The sequence below is a fragment of the Balaenoptera acutorostrata genome, chromosome 3 (genome assembly GCF_949987535.1).
Source record: "Balaenoptera acutorostrata chromosome 3, mBalAcu1.1, whole genome shotgun sequence".
Lineage (NCBI taxonomy): Eukaryota > Metazoa > Chordata > Mammalia > Artiodactyla > Balaenopteridae > Balaenoptera > Balaenoptera acutorostrata.
In genome coordinates this window covers 183,029,738-183,054,142 of record NC_080066.1, presented here as the reverse complement: position 1 = coordinate 183,054,142, position 24,405 = coordinate 183,029,738, and the positions used below count along the sequence as shown (strand labels likewise).

Below are 24,405 nucleotides of genomic sequence, written 5' to 3'. Positions count from 1 at the left end.
GCAGGCTCGGGTCCCAGGCCGCGCCCGCCCCGCGTGGGGCCGAGCCCTGATTTGTGCAGGAGGCGGCATCTCCTTTGGGAACGCGAGCAGCGCGGCGGCGGCGCACCGATAGGAGGGGACCACGGCGGTGACCTCAGGGGGCGCCCCACCCCCTGGCTCCTGACACCCGGCAGGGCTCGGGCGAGGGGAAGCCGCTTTGCGGCGCCCGGCCCCGCTCTCCCGGCTCGGCGGAGGCTTTAGTGGATCAGCCACCGCCGCCCCGCCGCCCCGCCGCCCCGCCGCCCGAGGGCGCCGGGAAACGTGCGCCGGGTACAGGCGCTGGCAGGAGGAGTCCTCCGCCGCCTTTAAATCCTGGGCGCCCCCGGCACCCCCCCCCCAGCCCCACCCCGCGGCGCGGCCCCGCCCCCTCATGCATATGCAGGTACGCGGGTGACGAATGGGCGAGCAAGCTGTCAGTCTCGTCCCGAACTTGTTGGCTGCGGGCGCCGGGAGCGCGGGCGCGCAGAGCCGAGGCCGGGATCCGCCGCCGCCGCCGCCGCCGCCGCCGCCGCCGCCGCCGCCGCCGCCGCCGCCGCCGCCGCGAGGGAGCCGGGTCGGGCCGGAGCGCGGCAGCCTGCGAGCTCGAGCGCCGCCGCCCCCGCGCGCCCGCAGCCCCAGCGCGCCCGCCGCCCGGGCCCGCGCGGCGCCGCCTCGACCCCGCCCGCCGCCGCCTCCTCTGCCGCTGCCGCTGCCGCTGCCGCTGCCGCTGTCGCTGCCGCCGGCGTTCGGAGGGCGGGCAGGCGGGCGGGCGGGCACTGGGAGGCCGGGGCCGGGCGCGCAGGGGCGGCGGCGGCGGCGGGCCGGCGGGCGGGGTCGAGGAGGCGATGCGGGCGCGGGGCCGGGGGCGCCTGCCCCGGCAGCTGCTGCTGCTGTTGGCGCTCTGCGTGCAGGTGAGCGGGGGGCGCGGACGGGGCGCACCGGGCCGTCTCTCGGGGCCGGCGGCACCGCCTGCGGGCGCCGCGGTTCGGAAGCCCTCGAGGCTGCGCGGCGGGTGGGGGCGGGGCGCCCCGGCTCGCGACCCCGGCCCGCGCTTCCCTGCGCTCTCCCTCTGCCTTATTTTTAGGCGGCGCGGCCCATGGGCTATTTCGAGCTGCAGCTGAGCGCGCTGCGGAACGTGAACGGGGAGCTGCTGAGCGGCGCCTGCTGTGACGGCGACGGCCGGACGACGCGCGCGGGGGGCTGCGGCCACGACGAGTGCGACACGTACGTGCGCGTGTGTCTCAAGGAGTACCAGGCCAAGGTGACGCCCACGGGGCCCTGCAGCTACGGCCACGGCGCCACGCCCGTGCTGGGCGGCAACTCCTTCTACCTGCCGCCGGCGGGCGCCGCGGGGGACCGGGCGCGGGCCCGGGCCCGGGCCGGAGGCGACCAGGACCCGGGCCTCGTCGTCATCCCCTTCCAGTTCGCCTGGCCGGTACGTGCGCCCCCACCCTCCTCCCCCAGCCCTCCCCTCCCTCGGCGCCCGGCCCCCGGCCCCGCCCTGCCCGCCGCCCCTCGGCCCCTCGGTCTCCCGGCACCTGCGGCTCCGGCCGTGCGTGCGAGCCGCGCGCGCCGGACCCGGCGGGTGGGGCCGGCAGGGGGCGCCGCGCGGCGGGCGGACCCCGGGCGCCTGCTCCGTGGGGCCGGGTCCGCGCCCGGCCACGTGGGCGCGCGGGGGTCGCGGCGGGGCGGGGTGGCCTCGGCCCGCGTGCACGGCGGCCCGCGGCGTGTGCCTGCGTCGCCTTGCGCGTGTCTGTCTGGGTGGGGAGGCGCGGCCAGGCGCCTCGGGCCCGGGCAGGCCGCGGAGGCATGTGCGCCGCGCGTGCTGGGGCTGGTCTGGGGCAGGCCCCGGCGGAGCCGCCCGGGCCCTCGGCCAGCCAGCGCCCGCCCTGCAGTTTCCTGGATGCCCGGGGGCGGGGGTGGGGGGGGCAGCTCCGGTGGGCGCCGGGGGACCTGGGTCCCAGCGGACTAAGGGCACGTGTGTTGGTGGCAGCCTTTGCCTCTAGCCCAGACCCGGGGGGAAGGTTCAGTGGGCCTTGGTGCAGTAGTTCTCTGTCAGGCTCCTTATACCTCACAGTCTGGGGTTTTTGCTTTTATTCTTTCTTGGGAGGGGGCTTGGGGCTGGCTTGTCAGGCAGGAACTGTGGGCCGGAGAATGCTGGTAGGGATGTGATTCATCTCCGTGGGCTGCAGGGAGCCGTGGTTGGGCAGGTCAGAGCCTCCTGCTGCCTAATGTGGCCTGAAGCCCCCGGGCCCCCCAGGTGTCTGTGCTGCGTGCGTGGAACTGGGTGGGGGCAGGGATGAGAGAGGACCCTGTAAAGCGGGCCTCGGTGTGCAGGAGCAGGTCCCTGTAGCTGGGGTGGGCTTGGCTGTAGCAGGATGCCCGGCTCCGACTGAGGAGCTGTCTTTCTGACTAAGGACCTCTGGCTGGACCAGCCAGCGGGAGCCAACAGGAATATGTCCACCTGATGTCTCGGTCCTGGAAGAGACGGGGGGTTGAGGCCGGGCTGGCTGAAGTTGGGCCCGATGCCCTCCTCCCCGACCCGGCTCTGGGCCCTGTGCTGGTACCTTCTCCTCAGCCTGGGCCGGGGGCCTCCCCTACCCTATTTACCCCCTTCCTGACCCCGGGCTACAGCCCCCTGGGGCCACAGCCCTGCCCCTACATACCTGGCTGGCCTCTGGGGTCTCCCTGGACCCCGGGGCCTCGGGTGGGGAATGTGTCCCTGGGGTGGAAACGGCAGGGGCGGCCTGGGAGGCCCCGGGCGCCAGGATGAGCCCAGCCCCCTCGCCCCCGCAGCGGCGCGGCAGGCAGGTCTGAGCAGGGCCCGCAGCCTGTCATCTGCACTTGGGCCAGAGCCAGCATGGTTCGAAATCGCTACCTGAGGATGTGTTTTCGGCTCGAGTTGGCAGCAGTGGGCGTGGGGGCAGGGAGGCCTGGAGGAATGTGGCGGGCCAACGCGTGTCCCTCAGGCGCTCGGCCCCGCTGGCCGGCCAGGGGTGGAATGGGACGGGGCAGGCCCTGGTCTCCCCAGGTAGGAGCCTGCAGGCTGGGCACCAGGTCCCGGGCCAGCTCGCCTCCCTTCCTCCTGCTCCCAGCTGGGTCCTCTCGGAGGGAGCAGGTGGCCCACCCTCTGGGCGGGGGTGAGGCTGGGGGGGTAGCCGTGTGCTGGGGGGGGCTGCTCTTGTCCTCTCCTCCCTGCTGGTAGTGTGGCCTGGCTGCCAGGCCTGCAGCTGGTGCGGCGATGCCAACGCACTGGTATTTCCGCTCGGCCGGCAGCAGCCCTGGGGCCACACTGCCTCTGCCTGCTGCAAGTCCAACTTCATCCCGTGAGCTGGGGCGAGTTTGGAGCCCAGTGTGCCCACTAGGGCCCTTGACCCTGACCGGAGAAAGCAAGGACTGTGTCTGGTGCCCTGGGGACCGAGGAGGGGGCCGGGCCTTGCCTCGGGGCTTCAGGTGGGCGGGCTCCCGTTCAGGACCCTGGAGTTAGGGGTGTGAGCAGGGCCTTGAAGGTGGCTGGGGGTGCACGGGTGTGGGACCCGCCCTCTGCACCCGGCCCGGGCCCCTGGAGGGGGAGGACCGGCAGCTGGTCTGGGCGCTGCACCTACCCCAGTGACCCTCAGCCAGTCCCGAACGCCCCCCTCCGCCGCTGCCCCAGGCCTGGTCGGGGCACCTGCGCTGTCTGCCGCCTGTGGTTTCAGGTTGGTGTCGGGCTTAGCTTTCTGGAGAGGGGCGTGTCCAGGGTCTTGGAGGTGAGGGAGGTGGGGTCCGCCTGGGTGTGAGGCCTGCCCCTTCTCTCCTGATCCCGCCGCATGGATGTCCGCATGCGTCCCGCTGGTCCCCCCAGGAGGTAGGTGATGCCCTGTCGATCCCAGTGCCTGGTCCGTAGCTAGCAGGGCGGAGGCCACGTTTGGTCACATGTGTGTACACGTGCACACGCGTGAGTTCTGCCTGGTTGTGGTGGGTGGCCATCGGGGGTGTTGGGGGGGCCGGGTGGCGTCGGGGGCCCTGAGTGAGGGGGCCTGCTGCCGAGTTGCAGGCCACACCCGCCTACTTGGTTTACATTCTGGTACCTGGGACCCCAGGACCTGGCCCACAGGTCGAGGGCCCCTCTCCCGGCGCGAGCCCTGTGGGTTTGAGGGGGTGGCTGTGTACGGTGGCACGGATGGGGTGTGGCCGCTCATGAAGGCCAAGCTGGAGTCGTGAGGAGAACCGAGGTGGGCCTGGGCCTGATCCCGTTTCTGGCGGTGTAGCCAACCTGAGATCGTGGGCCAGAGCAGGTCCTGGGACCTGGCCGCGTGGTGCAACCGTGTGGTCTTGTGAGGGGGGGACAGGGCTTCAGGGCTCAGTGCCCAGCCTGGCCTTCCGACTGGTCTAGTCTCCCCCCTTCCTCGCTGGCTGCCCAGTAGAAGGCCGGAGTCCCTTGCGGGGGCTGTGACGCTCAGGGGTGGGCGGGGGACTTGGGCCAGTCGGGGACATGCACACCCAAGGGGGAGGTCTGCCGGGATGTGAACAGGGGGCCCAGCCCCCCCCCCCGCCACGTCCAACTGCCAAGGGGGCTTGTCAGCAGCACGAGCCCCCATCCCAGGGTGGGCCAGGCCAAGGTCTGCGCCTGGGAGCGCCTAGGCTGCCCTGGGTGGTGTGTGGCAACACCCTCCGTGTGCTCCCGACCCCCAGGGAGCTGGGGACTGGGGTGGGGGGCTAACGTGGACCCTGGCCCCTTCCCCACACTGCTCCCAGGGCCTCCTCTGCCCCCTTCCTGTCCATACCTTCCCACCGGGGCCTTGGGGTCCTGCTCAGGTGGGGCTCGGCAGGCCGCACCTGCTCCATGCCCCGTCACCTGCCTCGTACGTCAGGGGTCTTGGTCAGGGCTTTGACACTGGGGCAGCAGCGTGGGGCTCTCGGGCAAAGTGGGGACACCGGGAGGGCTGCACCAGCCAGCGGAGCACTTGGATGCGGGCTGGGGCTTTGTCCCTGGGCCTTGAGAGGTGGGTTGGGGAGCAGGGCTGCAGCGTGGCGAGGAAGAGCTTGCTGGAGCCTTTGGGCAGGGGCTCCGCGGAGGGGTTGTGGCTTTCAGGGATCCTCTCAGGGGTGGTGTCTGGATGAGGGCAGGCTGGGCCGACGAGGGGCTTCTCGGTGGAGACAGGCATCTCTAATCCTCAGGCCTGAGCCAGGGTCCGCATCCCCCCAGACCCCAGGTGCACCGGGGTCCTCATCCCCCAGGCTACCGTGAGCCTGGTGTGACCAGGGTTGACCTGACTGTGGGCTTTGCGGTCCTGCAACGTGCGTGTGATGAGGTGTCGGGAGACCGTGGGCTGCCGGCCCGCAGTGGGGTGGGAGGGGCACGCCCAGGCAAGGCCCTGGCTGGTCCCTGGTGCGGAGTGTGGGCGTCTGGCTTCTCTTGTGGGGAGGCTGGCGGTCTGCTCCTCCTGCCGGGGCGCCAGGGCCCAGCGCCTTGAGGGGAGGCGGCCCCCTCCCCTCCCTGTCGGGTGACAATGGAGGCAGAGGCTTGGGCCTTTCTAAAGCTCAGGTTTCAGGAAACGTATCTGTGCTTAGAGCTCCTGGCGCCCAGCATCAAGCTCTGCTCCGTGGGGGGCCGGGCGCTGATGCAGGGTGCTGTGGGAGAGGAACCAGGGTGGAGCCCGTGGACCAGGGCAGTGGGTCCAGGGTCTGTGCTAGGCCTTCTTGGCCTGGGGTGCCCTGGGCCGTGGGGTGTGGTACATCCGGCCCCATGTCTGCCCTGTGCCATTTCCATGTCTTTGGGCGGCCGCCCCATCATCCTTTCTGGGGGGTCAGACAAAGGGTTTGGACCTGGCCTTGGGGGTGGGCCAGGAAGAAGGCCGTGGTCGGGCTGGGATTCTGGTGCGGGTAGGTCAGGGCGGGCTTTCTGGAAGAGGTGTGGCTGGGTCTTCAGGGACTAAGGTCAGCCAGCTGGGTGGGCCTCTCAAGGTTGGGCAGGCTGGTGGCCCAACTGTGCCTGGCCAGGGGTGTTCCTCTGCCTGCTTACTAGGGAACCCGCCCCCGGCCCCTAGCTGTCATCGACCCTGCCCGGGCACCCAACCCCCAGCCCGGTCCCTGGGATGACAGGGCGCCCTTCGAGGCCTCCCGTCCAGGCCCGTTGCCTTTTTCCTGTTCTGTAGGGATCTGGGGTTGACAAAGCCCTGCCGGGCCCGTGGCCCACGAGGCAGCAGCACTGGAATGAAAGGTTGCCGTTTGCAGAAGGGAAACTGAGTCCTAGAGGCCAGTCGGGAGGAGGAGAGAGGTGGAGGCCCAGCACTGGTGCCGCCCCACCCACCGGCTCAGGTTCTCTCTGGATGACTTCCTGCCGTCCAGGTGTAGAGAACCCAGCTGGCGGGCGGTGGGTCCCTTGCGGGTGGGCGGGCAGCACACGTCCCCGCGGGAGCAGGTAACCGGAGCCCTGGGCTCTGGCGAAGGTGGTGGTAATCCTACCTGAGTGGCTGGCGTGGGGTTTCCTGGGAGCCAGGAGGCGCTCCCTACTCCCCGAAGCTCAGGTGTGGGGAGGTGGACTCCGGCTGCCCCAAAGGGTGAGCGCCCCGTGGGATGGGCAGCCCGGCCTGGGGCGTTCCTCCACCTGCCCTACCGGGGACCTTGACCGCCGTGGTCCCGCCCTCTTGGGCGCAGCCCACGTCAGCTCCCTGCTTCCTCCTGTGTCCTTCCTCGTAGCCCGTTCTGCCAGGTGGCCAGCACGACTGCTGAAGCCCCGTTGGTCTCCGGCCTCATTCAGACCCACCTGGCAGCCACCCACTTTGCTGCAAAGCGTTAGCACCAGAACTGGCACAGGGGCTGGCAGCCCCGCGGTCTGACTCTGAGTCCCCTGTCCCCACATCCCTGCTCTTCCAGCCCGAGGCCCTGCCACGTGGCTCTTGCTCGGGGTGCTTCTTCCCATACTCTGCAGCCTCAAGCGCAGAGACACCCTCTCCGCGGCCTGCCCTGACCCCCTTTTAGAACAGCAGCTCCGTGCCCCGCTGACTCACCCGTCCGCCAGGGCAGAGGTTCCGGTCCCCGGTGGCTGAGCTGTGCCTGGTGCACACTCGGACGGATGGATGGATGGATGGACGGACGGATGGACGGACAGATGGATGGATGGACGGATGGATGGATGGATGGACGGACGGACGGACGGATGGATGGACGAATGGATGGATGGATGAATGGATGGATGGATGGACGAGTGAGTGCGGCCTGGGGAGGAGCTGGGCACTCCAGCTGTCACCAGGAGTGGGAATGGCCAGGGGAAGGCTGGCCTGAGGGGGGCATTCCAGGCAGAGGGATGGAGCTGTGTGTGCAAAGGCCCAGGGGCAGGGTGGGCGTGCTGGGTACCTGTGAGGAGGGAGCACGCCACGGGGAGCCCCAAGAAGGCTGAGCAGTGGGGGACATATGGACAGAGCCCTGGGGCGTCATTGGGGGTGTGGATGGGGGTGTGGAGGCCCCAGTGTCTGCCGGGAGCCCCTTTGGTGGGAATGGGCAGCCTGGGCACGGATCCTGATGGCCTGGCAGAGGGCGGTGGCAGGATTGAGGGAATGGGTTTCAGGGAGACTCAAGAGGTGGGATTGAGAGCTTGGGGACAGCTCCATGGGGGTGGGGGGCGGGGTTCTAGAAGGATGAAGGATGGTTCCCCGCTTCCTGCTCATGCTTCTTGGGTGGGTGTGGGTCCTAGGGTGGCGGCTGTGAGCATGAGCTCCTGCGGGTCGTCCAGGGGTGTCTGGGAGGCAGCTGCTGGGGGGCTGGGCTCAGGGCAGGGGCAGCGGCGTAGGTGAGCTGAGCGAAGTTGAGGGTGGGCACGTGTGTCCTGGGCCCTGAGGCTGTGTCGTGGGAGGGGCGGGAAGAGGAAGGGCAGCTGGAGGCACGGGGTAGGGGACAAGAGGAGGGTCCCCGAGGGAGGACCACGCTTGGGTGTCCAGGGGCTGTGGGTGTGATTGGATGTGGCAGGCAGCCCGCAGGGAGCTGGATGTGATTGGATGTGGGGGACGGCAGAGCCAGGCCTGAGTGGGCTGGGGTGCCGGCAGGCGGCTGCAGGGGCCGAAGAAACCAGCCTGCAGGAGCTGGGAGATGGGGGTGCCGAGGGTGGGGAGGAGTCTGGCCTCCCCAGGGCAGTAGCCCTCGGGCAGCAAGCCGGCCAGCCCGTGGTCCCAGAGGTGGCCCTGTCCTGTGAGCCCCCAGCCCGGGTGGGGCTAGGGCTGGGTGGGTGGTAGTCAGCACTTTCGTGGCTGGTCCGAAGAGGGGGCCGAGCAGCGTGGAGGGGGGAGCCACGGAGAGTCCCGGGCGGGGAAGAGCTGGGCGGGGGGTGGGGGGGGGTGAGGCGAGGCGCGAGCTTGTGCCTGGGAGTGACTGGCTGTCTTCACGGCAGGCGGGGCGGCGGTGTCCTGGGGCTGCTCGGTGATGTCACCCCATCATTTGCCTGGCGCCCGAGGGCCGGATGGTCTTGGGGGCAGGGAGGGGGAGAGAGCATAGGCTGAGGCTGCCTTGGGCAGTCCCTGGGCCTCAGTTTCCCTACCTGTGCATCAGGGGCCGCTTTCCTGGTCTCGGGTGAGGCGGGCTAGTGGGGCAGACATTCACTGTGTCCCGGGGGGGTGGGGGGCGGCACCAGCGCTTGGGCCTGCCCCTGCCGTCCCGTGGCCTGGTGACGGGGCATCGTCCCTCCCGGGCAGGCGGGGGGTGGGACCTCCTGTTGCCCACGGTGGGTTGGGCCCCTGTGAGCTGCCGAGGGGGGTCCCACTCAACCCCCTCTGGTCCCGGGACCCCCGGGCCCCCTGTCTGCAGCTGCTCCAGCTGTGCCCGCCTTCTGCCCGCTGCTCCGTCTGGGTCACTCTCCCTTCTCTCCGTCCTGACCCAAGCCAGTCGGGCTGGCCGGTGGGCCACGGGGCTGCAGGAGCCGCGAGCTCACGCCCCCTGAGCCTTCGTGACCTGGAGGGGCAGTCTCCCTCCTCCAGGGGGTCGTCTCGGGGTCTGCTGAGGAGACCCCTTCTCATAGCCGAGGGGTGAAGTGGGGGTGCGGCCGAGGCACGGGGCGGGGAGGGTTGGGCCGGGGCCTCGGGTACCTGACGGGCCGCTCCCTGTGTCCGCAGCGCTCCTTCACCCTCATCGTGGAGGCCTGGGACTGGGACAATGACACCACCCCGGATGGTGAGTTAGCCCCGGCTGGGTGGATCGCTGCCTGCAAGGCCTTCCTCAGGGCACCGGGAGGCTGACCCCCTCGTTCACGGAGGTGCACGTAGCCGGGTTCCTGGTCCTTTGCCTGCTGGGGACAAAGGCCCGCGTGGCAGGAAAGCTGCCTCTACCCTGAGGATCTTTGCGCTGTTTCCCTTTTTGCCCTGGCTGCCAGGAAGCTCTGCCACACTTGTGATTTGCTGAGCTGCGCATGCACTGCCCTCCTCCCCAGTCTCAGCTTCCCCTGTGTTGTTCTGATGGGCATGTGTCCTCGCCGAGGGCCCAGGGCCCGCACCTGGGCCTCCCCAGTGCTCCTGTAGCCTCCTGCTGATGCCCAAACCCAAGCCTGTTCTTTTGAGGCTGGGTCAGCAGCACAGCGGAGTGGGTTGCTGCCGAGAGCTCTCTCTGGCTTTCTGAGCCCCTCTCTGCCCATCTGCCCTGGAACGTGGGGCTTGGCGGCCCTCCTCCGCAGGCTCATCTGGTGGCTGGCCGACCTTGCACGGCGTCTGCGGGGCCCTGTGGTAGTAGGGCAGAGAGGTTTTCCGTGGACAGACAAGGAAGAGCATTTGCACGCGCGGCAGGAGCAGTGAGTGCCAAGGCCCTGAGGCAGGAGTGAGCCCGATGTGTTCGGAGAGTAGCACGGGGCCCTCGTGGCAGGGTGGAGGCAGCGATTAGGTCAGCGAGGCCGGGGTTGGGTCGCGGAGGTTTCGTGGCTGGCTTTTTCCTGGAGCGGGGTCGCTCCAGCTGCTGCGTGGATGGCGGGCTGCGGGGCCGGCGTGGAGAGGGGCGAGGAGGCCGCTGTGTGAACCCAGGTGGCGGTTGGGGGTGCTGGGGCCAGGAGCAGCCTGCGGGGTGAGAGGGGCTCCGGTCGCTCTGAAGGTCAAGGCATGGGGTTTGCTGATGGGTTGGACGTGGTGAGAGCAGGTAGGGGTGGCCTGAGCAGCCACAGGGCCGAGAAGCCGTTGTGTGGACGGGCCGGAACACAGTCTGGACGCGCTGCGTTTGGGGGCAGTGTCACGTGGGCAGTTGGATGCCGAGGCAGACCGAGCCCCTGGGTCCCACAGGTGACAATGCTGTGGGGACGCAGAGGAGCTGGGCTGGAAGCGGCGGTCAGCGGGACTGGGCGGGCGGCGATGGGTCGGCGCAGGGAGAGACGCTTCTGGGAGGGGCCTGGCCTTCCCTGTAGCTCGGGGGTGGGGTGGTGCACGGGATCCTTAGCCTCTTATTGCAGACTTCCCCAAACTGGTACGAACGCGTAGGGAGATGTACCACGAGCCCTGTGTCTGTGCTTGCCAGATCGGGGCGCTTCCACCCACGCGGCAGCTTGGTTTGAAGGGAGGCCCAGCCATCGGGTCGCTGGATCTGTGCATTCTCGGGGCCGAGAGAGGCTTGTTTTCAGAGGGGGTGGTAGTGAGCGGTGCGGTTGCTGCCGGGAAGGCCCTCAGAGAGAGGGGGTCCCGGAGCAGGGGCGGGAGGGTGGCCAGCGACGACCAGCGGCGAGGGGTGGGCGTGGTGCCCGGTGGGGGTGCCGGTAGGAGCAGGGCCGCGGGCTGCAGGGCGCAGGCGGGGACGCCCCCGCCCAGCCCTGCCGGCCCCGCCTGCGTTTGGGGAGCAGGAGGCCCCCCTAGCCCCGCGCTTCCTGCGGTGGCCCTGCTGTCCCGGCTCTGTGGCCTGAGGCTGCTGGCCGCGTGGTTTCGCGGGCTGTGCGCCTCCGAGGGGGATGGGGCGGCTGCGCCGGCTGACTCTGCCGCCCCCCCAAGAGGAACTGCTGATCGAGCGGGTGTCGCACGCGGGCATGATCAACCCGGAGGACCGCTGGAAGAGCCTGCATTTCAGCGGCCACGTGGCACACCTGGAGCTGAAGATCCGTGTGCGCTGCGACGAGAACTACTACAGCGCCACCTGCAACAAGTTCTGCCGGCCCCGCAACGACTTCTTCGGCCACTACACCTGCGACCAGTATGGCAACAAGGCCTGCATGGACGGCTGGATGGGCAAGGAGTGCAAGGAGGGTGAGCGGGCTGTGCGGGGCCACGCGGGGTGGGCCACAGGAGTGCCACGCGGGGGGCACAGGAGCGCCACGTGGGGGGCTGTGCGGGGCGCCACCTGGAGGCCCCCCCACCCCGTGCCTGCCTCCGGGCTGTGGGGGCCCGTGCATGGCTGGCAGCAGCGGCGCCTCTCTGATCTCTCTCTCTGCAGCCGTGTGTAAACAAGGATGTAACCTGCTTCACGGGGGGTGCTCCGTGCCTGGGGAGTGCAGGTGAGTGCCGGGCGCCTGCCCCCTCTTTGCTCTCCAGGCACGCTTGCTCCCTCAGCAGGATTTGGCTGAGCGCCTGCCGTGTACGCGGCGCTGGGGAGCTGGGTGTTGGGGCCGCAGTGAGTGGGGACACGGGCCCTGCTCCCACGCAGCTTATAATCGGCGCAGGGACGCACGCGGCCTCAGAGCCTGGGCGTGCCCGACAGCGATAGCCCCACGAGGACAAGGTGGTGGGTGGTGGGGGCCTGGGGAGGGGGGCGGCCAGGGCCGTTTCACGTAACTTGGTTGGGACGGTCTTACACAAAGGGCAGAGTCCGGGAGGCAGAGAGCCACCCGAGGGCAGGTGTCTGCAGCGTAGGAGGTGCAGAGGGCACAGTGGCTTGTGCTCTTGGGTGGAGGACAGGGGGAGGGTGGTGAGTGTGGGGGGGGACTTAGAAGAGAAGGGGGGGCTGCTGCAGAGTTTGGAGCTGAGTGAGGTGGGATGGAAGGACCAGAGCAGCTGCTGTGTGGGAGGAGCCAGGCTGGGGAGGGGGTGTGTGATGGTGACGGTCCAGTGGGGGGTGGAAGGGTGGGCAGGTCCTGCAGACGTCCTGGAGTGGAAGAGTGGGGGATCGGGGAGGACCCCAAGCCTTCTGTGTCCTGTGCCACTGGACACAGGGATGGGCTCAGGCGCAGCAGGGGATGTGGAGGGGCCCTGCCCTGGGTTTGCGGAGAGAGGCCTGGCCCGAGACACGGGTGGGCCCCTGAGGCACACGGGCGGTGCTGACAGCCGACGGGGGGCAGTTGGAGAGGAGCAGAGGTCCAGGAGCCCGTCCCAGCCTCCTGCTGGTGACTGTACGCTGAGGAGCGGGCAGAGGCCACCGCCACGAGTCAGAGGGAACCGGGCAGCGACGCAGGGTTGGCCGGGGGTCAGAGGGAGCCAGAGAGCGAGGGGTCCCCGCGGCCTCGTGCAGACAGTGGAGGCCATCGGGAACCCTGATGGGGGGAAGGTAGAGTTGCCGGCTTGGGCAGGGTCAGGCGGCTGTGGGAAGGGAGGAGGAGTTCTGCCAGGTAGTGAGCGGAGATGGTGGGGGGTTGGGACAGTTGGAGGGGCGGGGCCAGGGTTTGGAGCTGGGAGGGCTTAGAGCAGGGCTCTCTAGCGTGTGTGAGCAAGGGTGGGCGCCGGGGGTGCACGAGGATGGCCCGGGAGCTGGGCCTGGGGGGCCAGGTGGACGCTCAGGGGCGAGCCCCTGGCAGGGGCCTGCACGTTGGCAGGGAGGTGAGCAGGTGCAGTGAGTGAGGCCTCTGCCCCAGCCTTGGGTCTCACTCGTCCCAGGACCCCCTCTGGGGGGCGGGTTTGCTCCCAGCTGTGTTTTTCAGATAAGGGCGCTAAGCAGAGAAATTTAGTCACTCCCCCGTTGAGTTTGGACAGGGAGGGCAGTGTTTGGGAGCTGGGGGCTGGGACGGGATGGGAGGGTGACCCTCTGCTCGTCCTGTGGTGGCTTCGGCCTGGTAAGTGGCATGTGGAGCAGTCCCGCCAGGCCCAGGGCAGGGAGGCGGGCAGGCTGCCCAGGGACAGGCGGGGGGCTGGGGCTGCACCCACCCGGCCACTCACTCTGCCGGGTTTCAGACAAGTTGAGTGGGTCTCCAAGTGGCGTGGGGAGCACAGCGCCGGTGAGAGGGCACCTGGGGGCCTGGCCCAGGGCGGGTTCATGTCTTGAGGGACAGGCACCTCCAGGAACCAGATCCTGGGTGGGAGACTGGGTGCGGGACCGCTCTCTGCCCTGGCCAGGGCCCTCCCCTGAAGCCCTGCCCTGTGACCTGTGTGGTGGGCATGAGCCCTGGGACTCTGGGCAGACAGGTCCCCACCTGGGTCCTGAGCACAGTGGGGCTGGGTCTCAGCCCCGCACACCCTGGCCCGGCCCCGTGGGCAGCGCAGTCCTGGGGCCCTGCTAAGGGCCCTGGGTGGCCGGCGACGGAGCAGCCGGGTGGGAGGAGGGTGGGAGGGGAGGGGAGGGGAGGGGAGGGCCCGGAGGGGCGGGGGTGCGGCGCGGGACTCTGGGGACGGAGAGGCTCTAGGTGAGCCCTAGCCGCCTCTCTCCCTGGCCTGCGGGTGAGGCCCAGCTGCCGCCCGTAGCTCAGGGCTCAGGTTTCAGCGCAGGACAAACCCCCACCGGATGCTGCGGAGATGGCCGTGCCTTCCTGCCGTCTCCTCCCTGGGCTTCTGGGGCCAGGAAAGCTGGGGTGGGGGGGGGCCTGGAGAGGGCTGCCCCACCCAGGGCCGAGAGCACGCCCGAGGCACCCTCGTGCTCCCTGGCCGGGGTTCCCTGGAGGGAGGGTGGTGGTTGGGGGCGTGCGGCCCAGGCCGGCACACACACCGCCCCCCCGCCTCCCCGGGTACGGGGGCTGGAGGAGCCCCTTCTCACCGGCCTTGGTTTCCCTGTCCTGCACTGGCTGAGGTGGCCAGCGTCCCTTCTGGGTGCCGTGGGACTCGGGGGCGGCCCGGGAAGGGCCGTGGCTCTTTCCTTTTCCAAAAATAAATCCACGTGGTGGGTGATGGCACGGACGTCACTCCATCCTGCGGGACGAAGTTCTAGGGAGGGTCCCCTGGGGGTCACGTCCAGGGCCTGAAGGGCAGCCCGCCGGGCCCTGGGGCGTCCAGCACAGGGTGCTGGTCTCTCTCCCCCAAGAGCAGTGCCCCCGGCTGGCTGAGCTCCGGGCCCTCGCTGATGGCCTGGGCGTCTTTCTGCCCTTCCTCCTGAAGGACTTCCCAGAGAGGACGTTGGCCCACAGCTTAGGCAGGGCCAGGCCTCGGGGTCATGGCCTTGGAGCCAAGAGGCCTTTTGAGGCCGTTTGCCAGGGAGCGGTGACTCCTCTGGCTCAAGAACTGCCCTGAATCTGGCTTCTCTCAGGGCTGGACTGGGGCAGCCTGTGGGCCTCAGTGTCCCCCATCTGTGAGATGCGCCCGTGGTTGGGCCTTGTGGAGAGAGAAGTTACTGCCCTTGAGTCACAGGTGAGGTCACGTGCTGTGCCCAAGGTTACCGGCCGGAGCCGGGCCAGGAGTCCTTTCCTGATGCCCCGCTGGCCTGCCCAGGCCTGGCAGCACCTGGCCCTCTCATTCGTGGGGTCCCGGCAGCGCCTTCCTTGCCTGGCGCTGGCTCTCGGGGCCCTGCTTGGGGTGAGTCCCAAAATAGCTCCGGGAGGAGTGACTGGACAGCTGCGGCCAACCGTGCGAGGCCAGCGGCCGGGAGCTCCCGTGACGGTGCGGGCTGGCCGGCGGGACCGTCACCCCCGCCTGGCCCGGGGCCCGTTCCGGTTCAAAGGCTGAGGCTGCCGGCCCCAGGCGGCCCATGTGACTCTGCGCCCGTGTCCCCAAGCCACCCTGGGAGCGGCCAGAGCTCCTGGGGTCCACTGTCACACACGTGGCCTCACGGCCCTCGGCCTTCCCCAGGTGCAGCTACGGCTGGCAGGGGAGGTTCTGTGACGAGTGCGTCCCGTACCCGGGCTGCGTGCACGGCAGCTGTGTCGAGCCCTGGCAGTGTAGCTGCGAGACCAACTGGGGCGGCCTGCTCTGCAACAAAGGTGCGCCTGGCGGGCGAGGGGCGGGTGGCGAGGCCCCAGCTCGGCGCCTCGGGGAGGTAGGGAGCGAGGGTCTCGGTCTGCTCCCTGAGCGCCCACCCCTGCCCCCAGACCTGAACTACTGCGGCAGCCACCACCCCTGTACCAACGGGGGCACGTGCATCAACGCGGAGCCCGACCAGTACCGCTGTGCCTGCCCCGACGGCTACTCGGGCAAGAACTGCGAGCGGGGTACGTCGGGGCCGGGAGCCGGCGGGGCCCACCTCTCCGGCCTTCTGTGCGGCAGGCACCCCCCACTCCCACCTCGGGGCCTTGGGGGCTTGGGGAGGAAGGAGGGGGCCTGGGCCGCCACACCCACTCCCTGTGGTTCTCAACACAGCCGAGCATGCCTGCGCCTCGAACCCGTGTGCCAACGGGGGCTCTTGCCACGAGGTGCCCTCAGGCTTCGAGTGCCACTGCCCATCCGGCTGGAGCGGGCCCACCTGTGCGCTTGGTGAGTGCCCACTCTAGTGCGTCTGGGGCACTCAGCCTGGCATCTGAGGGGTCTGGAGGGTGGGGGTGGAGTGGCCGCGTCCACGTGGGTAGCTGTGGTCAGGGGAGGGGTGACAGGAAGAGCCAGGCCCGTGTCCCTCCTTCCCACCCCACACCTCTCCCTCTGACCCTGTGCAGACATTGACGAGTGCACCTCCAACCCGTGTGCGGCAGGGGGCACCTGCGTGGACCAGGTGGACGGCTTCGAGTGCATCTGTCCCGAGCAGTGGGGGGGGGCCACCTGCCAGCTGGGTAAGGGGCCCGCGGGGCGCGTGTGTGCATGGGCTGTGCACTGGGCATGCGCTGCTGCTGCGGGCGCCGGGGCAGGTGGGGCCCGGGCCCCATCGCTGCCCTTGTCTCGTTCACAGACGCCAATGAGTGCGAAGGGAAGCCGTGCCTTAATGCTTTTTCTTGCAAAAACCTGATTGGTGGCTATTACTGTGATTGCATCCCGGGCTGGAAGGGCGCCAACTGCCACATCAGTCAGTACGGGTGGGCGGGCCGCAGGCGGGCAGGGCTGGGGGAGAGGGGGACCCAGCCGTGACCCGCGCCTCTGCCCGCAGACGTCAACGACTGTGGGGGCCAGTGTCAGCACGGCGGCACCTGCAAGGTGAGGGCCGGCCCCGTGCCGTGCGCACACGTTGGGGGAGCGTCGGGGGGGAGCCGCCCGCGGGGGCGGCTGCGGGAGGGTCACCCCCCACTCCCCCCACTCCCCCCAGGACCTGGTGAACGGCTACCAGTGCGTGTGCCCACGGGGCTTCGGGGGCCGGCACTGTGAGCGCCAGCTGGACGAGTGTGCCAGCAGCCCCTGCCACGTCGGCCTCTGCGAGGACCTGGTCGACGGTTTCCGCTGCCACTGCCCCCAGGGCTTCTCGGGGCCGCTCTGCGAGGTGAGGCCTGCGCGTGCTGCCTGCCTCCCCCCTCCTCCAGCCGCTGCCCCGGGTGGCCCGTCCGAGTGGCCAGGAGGGGCCACAGTGGGTGTCGGCCCTGCAGAGAGTCCGGGCTGCCTGGCTGGGCAGGGGCAGAGGAGGGTCGCAGGGTCACTGCTTGTCAGGACGAGCCCCTCCTGGCGGGGTGGGCCAGGAGCCCTGGCAGGTCAGCTGGCTGCCCCAAGCCCTGTCTGTCTGATTCCCACTGTGGCTGGAGGGCAGGCGGCTTTGACGGGGCGGGGCACGTGGGCCCCTGAAAGAGGGGCCCTAGGGTGGGGTGGGTGTGCCGCACGCGGGTCTGAGGAGAGGCTCGCGCACCCATCGCCCTCTGACCCGCCCTGGTCATTGCAGGGGAGAGTAGTGGGGCTGCAGGGGTGCAAGGGGCGGGCCTGGAGCCTGGCGGTGATGCTTCTGGGAAGGACCCATGGACAGGGCTGAGGGCGGCCCTGGTGGCTGGGGAGGGGGGCCAATAGCTGGCCTTCCTGCCGGTAGGAGGGGCGAAGGCCGGATGCAGCGGAAGAGGGCTGCCCTGGAGGCGAGGGTGGTGGGAGGGGCCTGGCCCCCGCAGGTGTTTCCGTCCAGCTGAGGGGCCTGGGCAGTCTGGGTTGGGCGTTCCTGCAGGCTCTGGCTGCAGAGGCCTGGGTGTCTAGTCCAGATGGGGCCTGGATCTTGGGGGTTCCCTGTATGGACACGAGAGAGGCCTGGCTCGTCGTCCAGCTCCAGCAGTAGGGCCTGGGCTCTCATGGATGCCCCCCTCCCCAGGTGCACACTGACTTCTGCCAGCCAAGCCCCTGCCGGGACGGGGCCCGCTGCTACAACCTGGAGGGCGACTACTACTGTGCGTGCCCCGAGGACATGGGTGGCAAGAACTGCTCTGAGCCCCGGGCGCCGTGCCCTGGCGGGGCTTGCAGAGGTGGCTGCAGTGTGGGCGGGGCCTGAAGGGGTGGGGTGGGGTGAGTGGGCGGGGCCTGCAGAGGTGGGGCTGACCCCTCCCATCTCTGTGGCAGTGGTCGATGGCTGCGGGTTCGAGGCTGGGACCAGGGTGGCCCGCGTGGCCCCCTCCGGCGTGTGTGGCCCCCATGGACACTGCGTCAGCCAGCCCGGGGGCAACTTTTCCTGTGTCTGTGACAGCGGCTTCACAGGCACCTACTGCCACGAGAGTGAGTGGCTGTGGACCGGGGGCCGGGCGGGGGCCGGGCGGGGGCCCGGAGGCCTGGGGACCTGGCTCACGCCCGCCTCCTGCAGACATCGACGACTGCCTTGGCCAGCCGTGCCGCAACGGGGGCACCTGCATCGACGAGGTGGACGCCTTCCGCTGCTTCTGCCCCAGCGGCTGGGAGGGCGAGCTCTGTGACACCAGTGAGTGGGCCGTGCTGCCCTTCCCTCGGGCCCCACGTGGCCTGTCACCGGACACCTCAGCCCCAGCGGCCCCACGTGGTCACCGGCTCCACGTGGCGAGCTGGTGACCGGAAGCAGCGCCTGTGTGTGTGTGTGTGTGTGGCAGAGGGGCACACGCTCTCCCTCCCCACCCCCTCTGTCTCTCCCTGGCCCAGCTCCGGCGCCTCCTCCCCCCGCAGCCCTCCCTGAGCGCCGGTGACCCCCGCTGACCGGCGTCCTCACCCCCAGATCCCAACGACTGCCTTCCCGATCCCTGCCACAGCCGCGGCCGTTGCTACGACCTGGTCAACGACTTCTATTGCGCGTGTGACGATGGTTGGAAGGGCAAGACCTGCCACTCGCGTGAGTGCCCGCGAGCCCCTGCTGCGCTGGGGGCTGCCCGCCGGGATGCCGCCCACTGCTCCGGGCGCCCCCTGAGCGGCCGTGTGCCCGCAGGTGAGTTCCAGTGTGATGCCTACACCTGCAGCAACGGTGGCACGTGCTACGACAGTGGCGACACCTTCCGCTGCGCCTGCCCCCCGGGCTGGAAGGGCAGCACCTGCACCGTCGGTGAGGAGCCCCGAGGGCACGCTGGCCGTGTCTGCCCCTTGCTGTCTGGGTTGGAGGCGTGGGGTGGAGCCCCCGGTCTGCCCAGCCCAGATGAAATCCCCCCTCTTCCTTCTCCTTCCTCTCCTCCTCCGCCCTTGCAGCCAAGAACAGCAGCTGCCTGCCCAACCCCTGCGTGAATGGGGGCACCTGTGTGGGCAGCGGGGACTCCTTCTCCTGCATCTGCCGGGATGGCTGGGAGGGCCGCACCTGCACACACAGTGAGCCCGTGGGCGTGGGCGTGGGCGTGGGCGTGGGCGTGGGGTGGGACCCATTCCTCTCTTCCCCAGCTTCCGGGTCCTGCTCCCTCTCGAATCTGCCTCACAGACCTGCCCCTTGCACTTGGCCACCAAAGTCCAGTTGAACCCCAAGATCTGCCGTGCCACCTCCAACACCCCCTGAGCTCCGCAGCCCAGTCCCCTCCCTTGTGTTCTGCCCTCTGTCCGTCGCCCGCCAACCACTCGCCCTGTGGCCTGGGTGTCCTGCTCGTGCGCCCCGCCCTCCTACGCCAGTCGCCTCCAGGCTGGTCACGGTGGGCTGGCGGGGAGCTCGGTATCCTCCCGCCCTGCATGCCTGGGGTGCCCCAGACTCGGCACGGATGGGTGCCAGGCGGGTGGATGCCGTGCCCACTGTCCCCTTTTTCCGCAAACACAGATACCAACGACTGCAATCCTCTGCCTTGGTGAGTGGCAGCCCCTGAGGCGGGCTGGCCGGGGAGCTCGGCCTGTCCTGGGCCCCCTGACGCCCGCCCTCTCCCCTGCAGCTACAACGGCGGTGTCTGCGTGGACGGCGTCAACTGGTTCCGCTGCGAGTGTGCGCCGGGCTTCGCGGGCCCTGACTGCCGCATCAGTGAGGGGCCGGGGGCACCGGGCGGGCAGGGCTGTGGGACCCCAGCCCTGGGAGCTGCTCCCACCTCAGTCTGAGCCGCAGTTTCCTCTGTCTGTCCCCCGCCACTCGGCAAGCGGGTAGACCCTAGTTTGGGTTGAGGTCTTTGTACCCAGAGGCCCCCCCTCCCCCGTCCCAGAGGCAGACGGGGGTGGTGCTTATCGAAGCCTCGGGCTGGTGACAGTGATGGCCCCAGGCCCAGCTCAGAGGGCCCCCCAGGGCAACCCGAGGCCCAAGCTGGCCGGGGGCTGCTCCTCCCACTCGCCAGGGCCTCCCACGCTGCCCCAGCCGCCTTCCTGCTGCCCGCTGAGCCCGCCCGCTTTCCCTGCAGACATTGACGAGTGCCAGTCCTCACCTTGCGCCTACGGGGCCACGTGTGTGGACGAGATCAACGGCTACCGCTGCAGTTGCCCTCCTGGCCGGTCTGGCCCGCGGTGCCAGGAGGGTAGGTGTGGGGGGACACAGTGGGCGAGGGCCATGCCAGGTGGGGGCAGGGCGAGACCTGGCCTTCACGGCTGCCCCCACCTCTCCTCTTCTCTGCAGTGATCGTGTTCGGGAGGTCCTGCTGGTCACAGGGAGTGCCCTTCCCTCACGGGAGCTCCTGGGTGGAGGACTGTAACAGCTGCCGCTGCCTGGACGGCCGCCGGGATTGCAGCAAGGTGCAGGGGACTCCTGCCCCAGAGCCTCTCCAGCCGGCCCTGCCCGGCCCTGCCTCCCAGCCTTGCCTCCCCGCACTGCCCTGCTGGGTCTGATGCCCCAGTGCCTTGGGCCTGGGGTCCCCGTCATTCATCCATGACCCTGTTGCTCACCCTGTGCGGGTGCTGGGGGAGGGGGACGGGTGAGCCAGGCGCCGGAAGACCTGGGTCTGCCCTGCCCTGCCCTGCCCTGCCCTGCCCTGCCCTACCCTGGGACTCGCTGACCCGACCGTGTCTTTTTCCCCCGCGTGGTGCCGGTGTGTTTGCGGGTCCCATCTACGTGTGCCCAGGTGTGGTGCGGCCGGAAGCCCTGTCTGCTGGCTGGCCGGCCTGACACCCTGAGCACCCAGTGCCCACCTGGGCAGCAGTGCCAGGAGAAGGCCCCGGGCCAGTGCCTGCAGCCGCCCTGCATGGCCTGGGGGGAGTGTGGCGCGGAGGAGCCCTGGCTGCCCAGCACCCCTTGCCGGCCGCGCTCCGGCCACCTGGACAACAGCTGCGCCCGCCTCACCCTGCACTTCAACCGCGACCAGGTGCCCCAGGTGAGCGGCGCCGTCCACTGGGCAGCGCATCCTCCCTCAAGTGGCCACCAGGATGGCCCGAGGTCCCTGCCTGGCGCCTGCGGGGTCAGGGAGGCTGGGGAGCCCGGCCGCGTGCGGTCGGAGGAGGTGGAGTGTTGGTCCCAGGGGAGTGGCCAGCCTGGGCCGAGGTGCCTGTCCCTCCAGTTGTCCTGGGGCCTGGGCTAAAGGTGGCCTTCCAGGGAGGCTGGGGCGGCCCACAGCTCCGCGGGCCCTTCTCACTCCGGCCGCGTCCCTGTCCTCACGTCCTTCTGGCCTGAGCTCCGGGTGAGGCCCTACCCAGCCCTGACCACGGTGGTGGTCTGTGTCCTGCTGTGGGAGCCGGTACCCCCCCGCCCCGCCCGCACCCCTGCCCTGCTCCCCCAGACAGGCTGTAAGGCGTGTCCCACCGCCTGCCCGAGGTGCCGGCTCGGGGTGAGCGCCCTCAGGCCCTCGGCCTGCGGGCCGTGCTCACGCGCAGCCCGTCTCTGCTCAGGGCACCACCGTGGGCGCCGTCTGCTCGGGCATCCGCGCTCTGCCCGCCACAAGGGCGGTGGCCCGGGACCGCCTGCTCGTGCTGCTCTGTGACCGGCCGTCCTCGGAGGCCAGCGCCGTGGAGGTGGCTATGGTGGGTACTGGCGGGTGGGGCGGCCACCCTTGTTCAGCGCCCCCCTCTCCAGGGTCCCCCTCTGCACGTGCGCCTGGCGGGGACTGGGGCAGAGGGCCCAGGCCAGGCTGGCTCCCAGGTACTTACTTGGGGACACGGGGTGACCACAGACCCAGGAGTCCGCTCCGGCACAGTTGTGCGGCGTAGGGCTGTGGCAACTCCCCGTGCCCTTGCTGGAGGCCGGCGGAGCCGGGGCGGGCCTGCAGGAGGGGTGCTGTCAGCCCGGCGAGGGGGGCAGGAGGGGCCAGGCAGGGTGCATGTGCAGCTCCGCGGGGCCAGCGTGTGCAGCTGGGACTCTGGGCAGGGGTCCGCAGAACTGTGGGAGGCCCCGGGTGACAGCAGGAGTCGGGGTACAGAGGCAGCACCTGGAGACGGAAGGAGAGGGGTCAGGGGCCAGGGTGGACAGCAGCGGGGCAGAGCTGGAGGATCCCTTGAGGGCCGGGTGGGGGGAGTGAGGAAGTGCGTAAGCCCGGGGCCTCAGGATGGGGAGCCCTCATGTGGGACCCGGACATGGGGGTCAGTTGTGGCCTGGGTGCGGCGCTAAGGCCAGGGCCTGCCCGACTGGACGGGGCGGGTGGGATTGTGGGTGGAAGCCTCATTTCCCTGCCGCCTCGGCTGCACCTGGTCCCCTACTTCGCCTGTGCTGTGTTCGTGGTGTCTATGGCAGCAGGGGTGCCCGTGGTCTCAGGCCGCCTTGGGATGTGTGGTCAGGGCCTGGCCACCCGCCCGGGCCCTCGGCTGAGTGGGTGTCCTTGGGGCCCTGCTCTGGGGCTCAGGTGGGTACCCGGCGTAAATGGGCACCACGGGGTCAGGGGAGGCTGTGGCTGGGGGTGTGTGGGGAGAGACGAGGGGGAAGGGGCAGAGCAGCTTCTCGGGGTGCTGGCTGGGTGCCGGCGTTTGGGCAGCAGGGCCGCACGGTGCCGGCAGGGCTTGGGGGAGTCCCGGCATCGGGGGCCAGTGCTGGGTTCGTGGCACCCTCTGGACTCCAGGCGTGGCTGCCTGGGGCTGGGAGCCTACCCGCAGGGACAGCCGTCCCAGCCCCAGGTGCAGGGGGGTCCAGACCAGGCCTCATCCACCTTCCCATGAACTGCCCAGCGTGGGGCATCCCCCGCCCAGGACCCCCCCTTCGATGAGCCTCCCTCCAGGAAGCCTTGGGGCCGCAGGTTCCCAGGCCGTTCACTCTGCTCCAGGACGGCCCTGCTCGTGGGACCACAGCCACCCGCGTCCCTCCTTGCCGCTGACCGAGAGCCGCTGGCCTGGATGGGAACCTCAGTGTGCCCTGGGGCCGCACACGGGGCCAGGCACGCTGTCCCACGGGGGGTGGGGGTCACAGGCCCCCGGACGCGGGCGGGCTGCCCCTCAGCTCTGTCCTCTGCCTCAGTCCTTCAGCCCGGCCCGTGACCTGCCCGACAGCAGCCTGATCCAGAGTGCGGCCCATGCCATCGTGGCGGCCATCACCCGACGGGGGAACAGCTCGCTGCTGCTGGCTGTCACCGAGGTCAAGGTGGAGACGGTTGTCATGGGCAGCTCCTCCACAGGTGAGCAGGAGGAAGGGGGAAGGGGGGCCGCTTCCTGGCCCCCTGGGCCTGTGGGAATCTTTTCGGGCACGTGGGGCTTGGAGGGGAGGGGCTGCGAATTTCCCCGGCCCTGCCGGGGGGCCGTCCAATCCACAAAACGCTGCAGCTGCTCTGCACCTGCCAGTGAAGGGCCCCCAGCCCCCCACACACCCCCTCCCCAGCCCACCACCGGGAGCCAGAGGACCCTCGCCCGACGGTCCCCTCACGGCGCCCCGCCCCAGGTCTGCTGGTGTCGGTGCTGTGCGGCGTGTTCAGCGTGCTGTGTCTGGTGTGCGTGGCCGTCTGCGTGTGGTGGACCCGCAAGCGCAGGAAAGAGCGGGAGAGGAGCCGGCTGCCGCGGGAGGAGGGCGCCAACAACCAGTGGGCCCCGCTCAACCCCATCCGCAACCCCATCGAGCGGCCGGGCGGCCCCAAGGACCCGCTGTTCCCCTGCAAGAACTTCACGCCGGCCCCGCGCGGGGCGGGGGAGGCGCTGCCCGGGCCGGCGGGCGGCAGGGAGGACGAGGAGGACGAGGAGCCCGGCCGCGGCGAGCACGACTCCCCGGAGGCCGAGAAGTTCCTCTCGCGCAAGTTCACCAAAGACCCCGGCCGCTCGCCTGGGAGGCCGGCCCGCTGGGCCTCGGGCCCTAAGGTGGACAACCGCGCCGTCGGGAGCCTCAGCGCCGCGTGCCGTGCCGTCCGGGAGTAGGGCTGCGGCCGCCAGCTGGGCCGGGACCCGGGACCCCTCGCCGGGTGCCACGCCACCCGCCGGACCACAGGAGGCCGAGGCCGTGTGCATAGTTTCTTTATTTTGTGTAAAAAAAAAAACACCAAAAGCAAAAAGCAGATGTTTATTTTCTATGTTTCTTTAACCTTGTATAAATTATTGGATAACTGTCAGGCGGAAAACAACGGAGTATTCTCGGATAGTTGCTATTTTTGTAACGTTTCTGTGTGTCGCACTCGCCGTGTGGCAGGGAAAAGCAAGGATGTCTGTGCTCTCACCAAGTCGTTGAGTGTTTGTTCCCAGAGGTGGTGCACTGTTTACAGAATCTTCCTTTATTCCTCACTTGGGGTTCTCAGTGGCTCCAGGCCAAAGAGCCAGTGGGACCCATGGCTGTCGGTGGGACCACCCGAGGCTGACAGCGGGACCCGTGGCTCTCAGTGGGACCTGTGATGTTCGGCGTGGCCCATGGCTGTTGGTGGCACCTGCGGTTGCAATGGGGCTCGAGGTCATTGGTGGGGCCCGTGGCGGTCGGCGTGGCCCGAGGCCCGTGGGCAGACCCTCGCCAGCTCGCCAGTCCGTCCGCGCTCCAGTCCGCCGTCCTCGCTTGCTCCTGCCCAGAGCACTCGCTCCAGAGATCTCTCAACTGTGCTTTCAGAAGTGCCCTTCCTGACTGCTCTGTTCTCCCCGGGACGGCGGCAGTATTGAAGCTTGTGACAAGTGCCTTCACACAGACTCTCCCCTCGCAACTGTCAACGTTTGCCGTGGGCACCAGGCCGCTGCCCACCTGCCGGCCCCGGCCGCCCTTCCTCGTGAAAGTGCATTTTTGTAAATATGTACATATTAAATGAATCACTCTGTATATTTGATTTAATAACTTAAA

General features: G+C 69.7%; 1 protein-coding gene across 3 annotated transcripts; it reads left to right on the top strand.

Annotated features, from left to right (window-relative positions):
• Nucleotides 1–775: 775 nt before the first annotated feature.
• On the top strand, nt 776–24,405 carry JAG2 (jagged canonical Notch ligand 2). Of its 3 annotated transcripts, none has more exons than XM_057543609.1 (26): nt 776–929; nt 1,103–1,453; nt 9,102–9,159; nt 10,944–11,195; nt 11,383–11,443; nt 14,871–15,001; nt 15,110–15,229; nt 15,378–15,491; nt 15,668–15,781; nt 15,898–16,011; nt 16,093–16,139; nt 16,249–16,419; nt 17,221–17,371; nt 17,466–17,618; nt 17,704–17,817; nt 18,085–18,198; nt 18,292–18,405; nt 18,546–18,662; nt 19,096–19,123; nt 19,205–19,290; nt 19,658–19,771; nt 19,870–19,985; nt 20,312–20,560; nt 21,072–21,203; nt 22,624–22,780; nt 24,181–24,405. In XM_057543609.1, the coding sequence occupies exons 1-26, from the start codon at nt 864–866 to the stop codon at nt 24,228–24,230; spliced, it is 3,294 nt and encodes a 1,097-aa protein (XP_057399592.1). In that variant the 5' UTR covers nt 776–863; the 3' UTR covers nt 24,231–24,405. The 3 variants fall into 3 exon arrangements, with proteins under 3 accessions (XP_057399592.1, XP_057399590.1, XP_057399591.1); XM_057543607.1 differs by having other exon boundaries at nt 23,041–24,405; XM_057543608.1 differs by lacking the exon at nt 15,898–16,011 and having other exon boundaries at nt 23,041–24,405.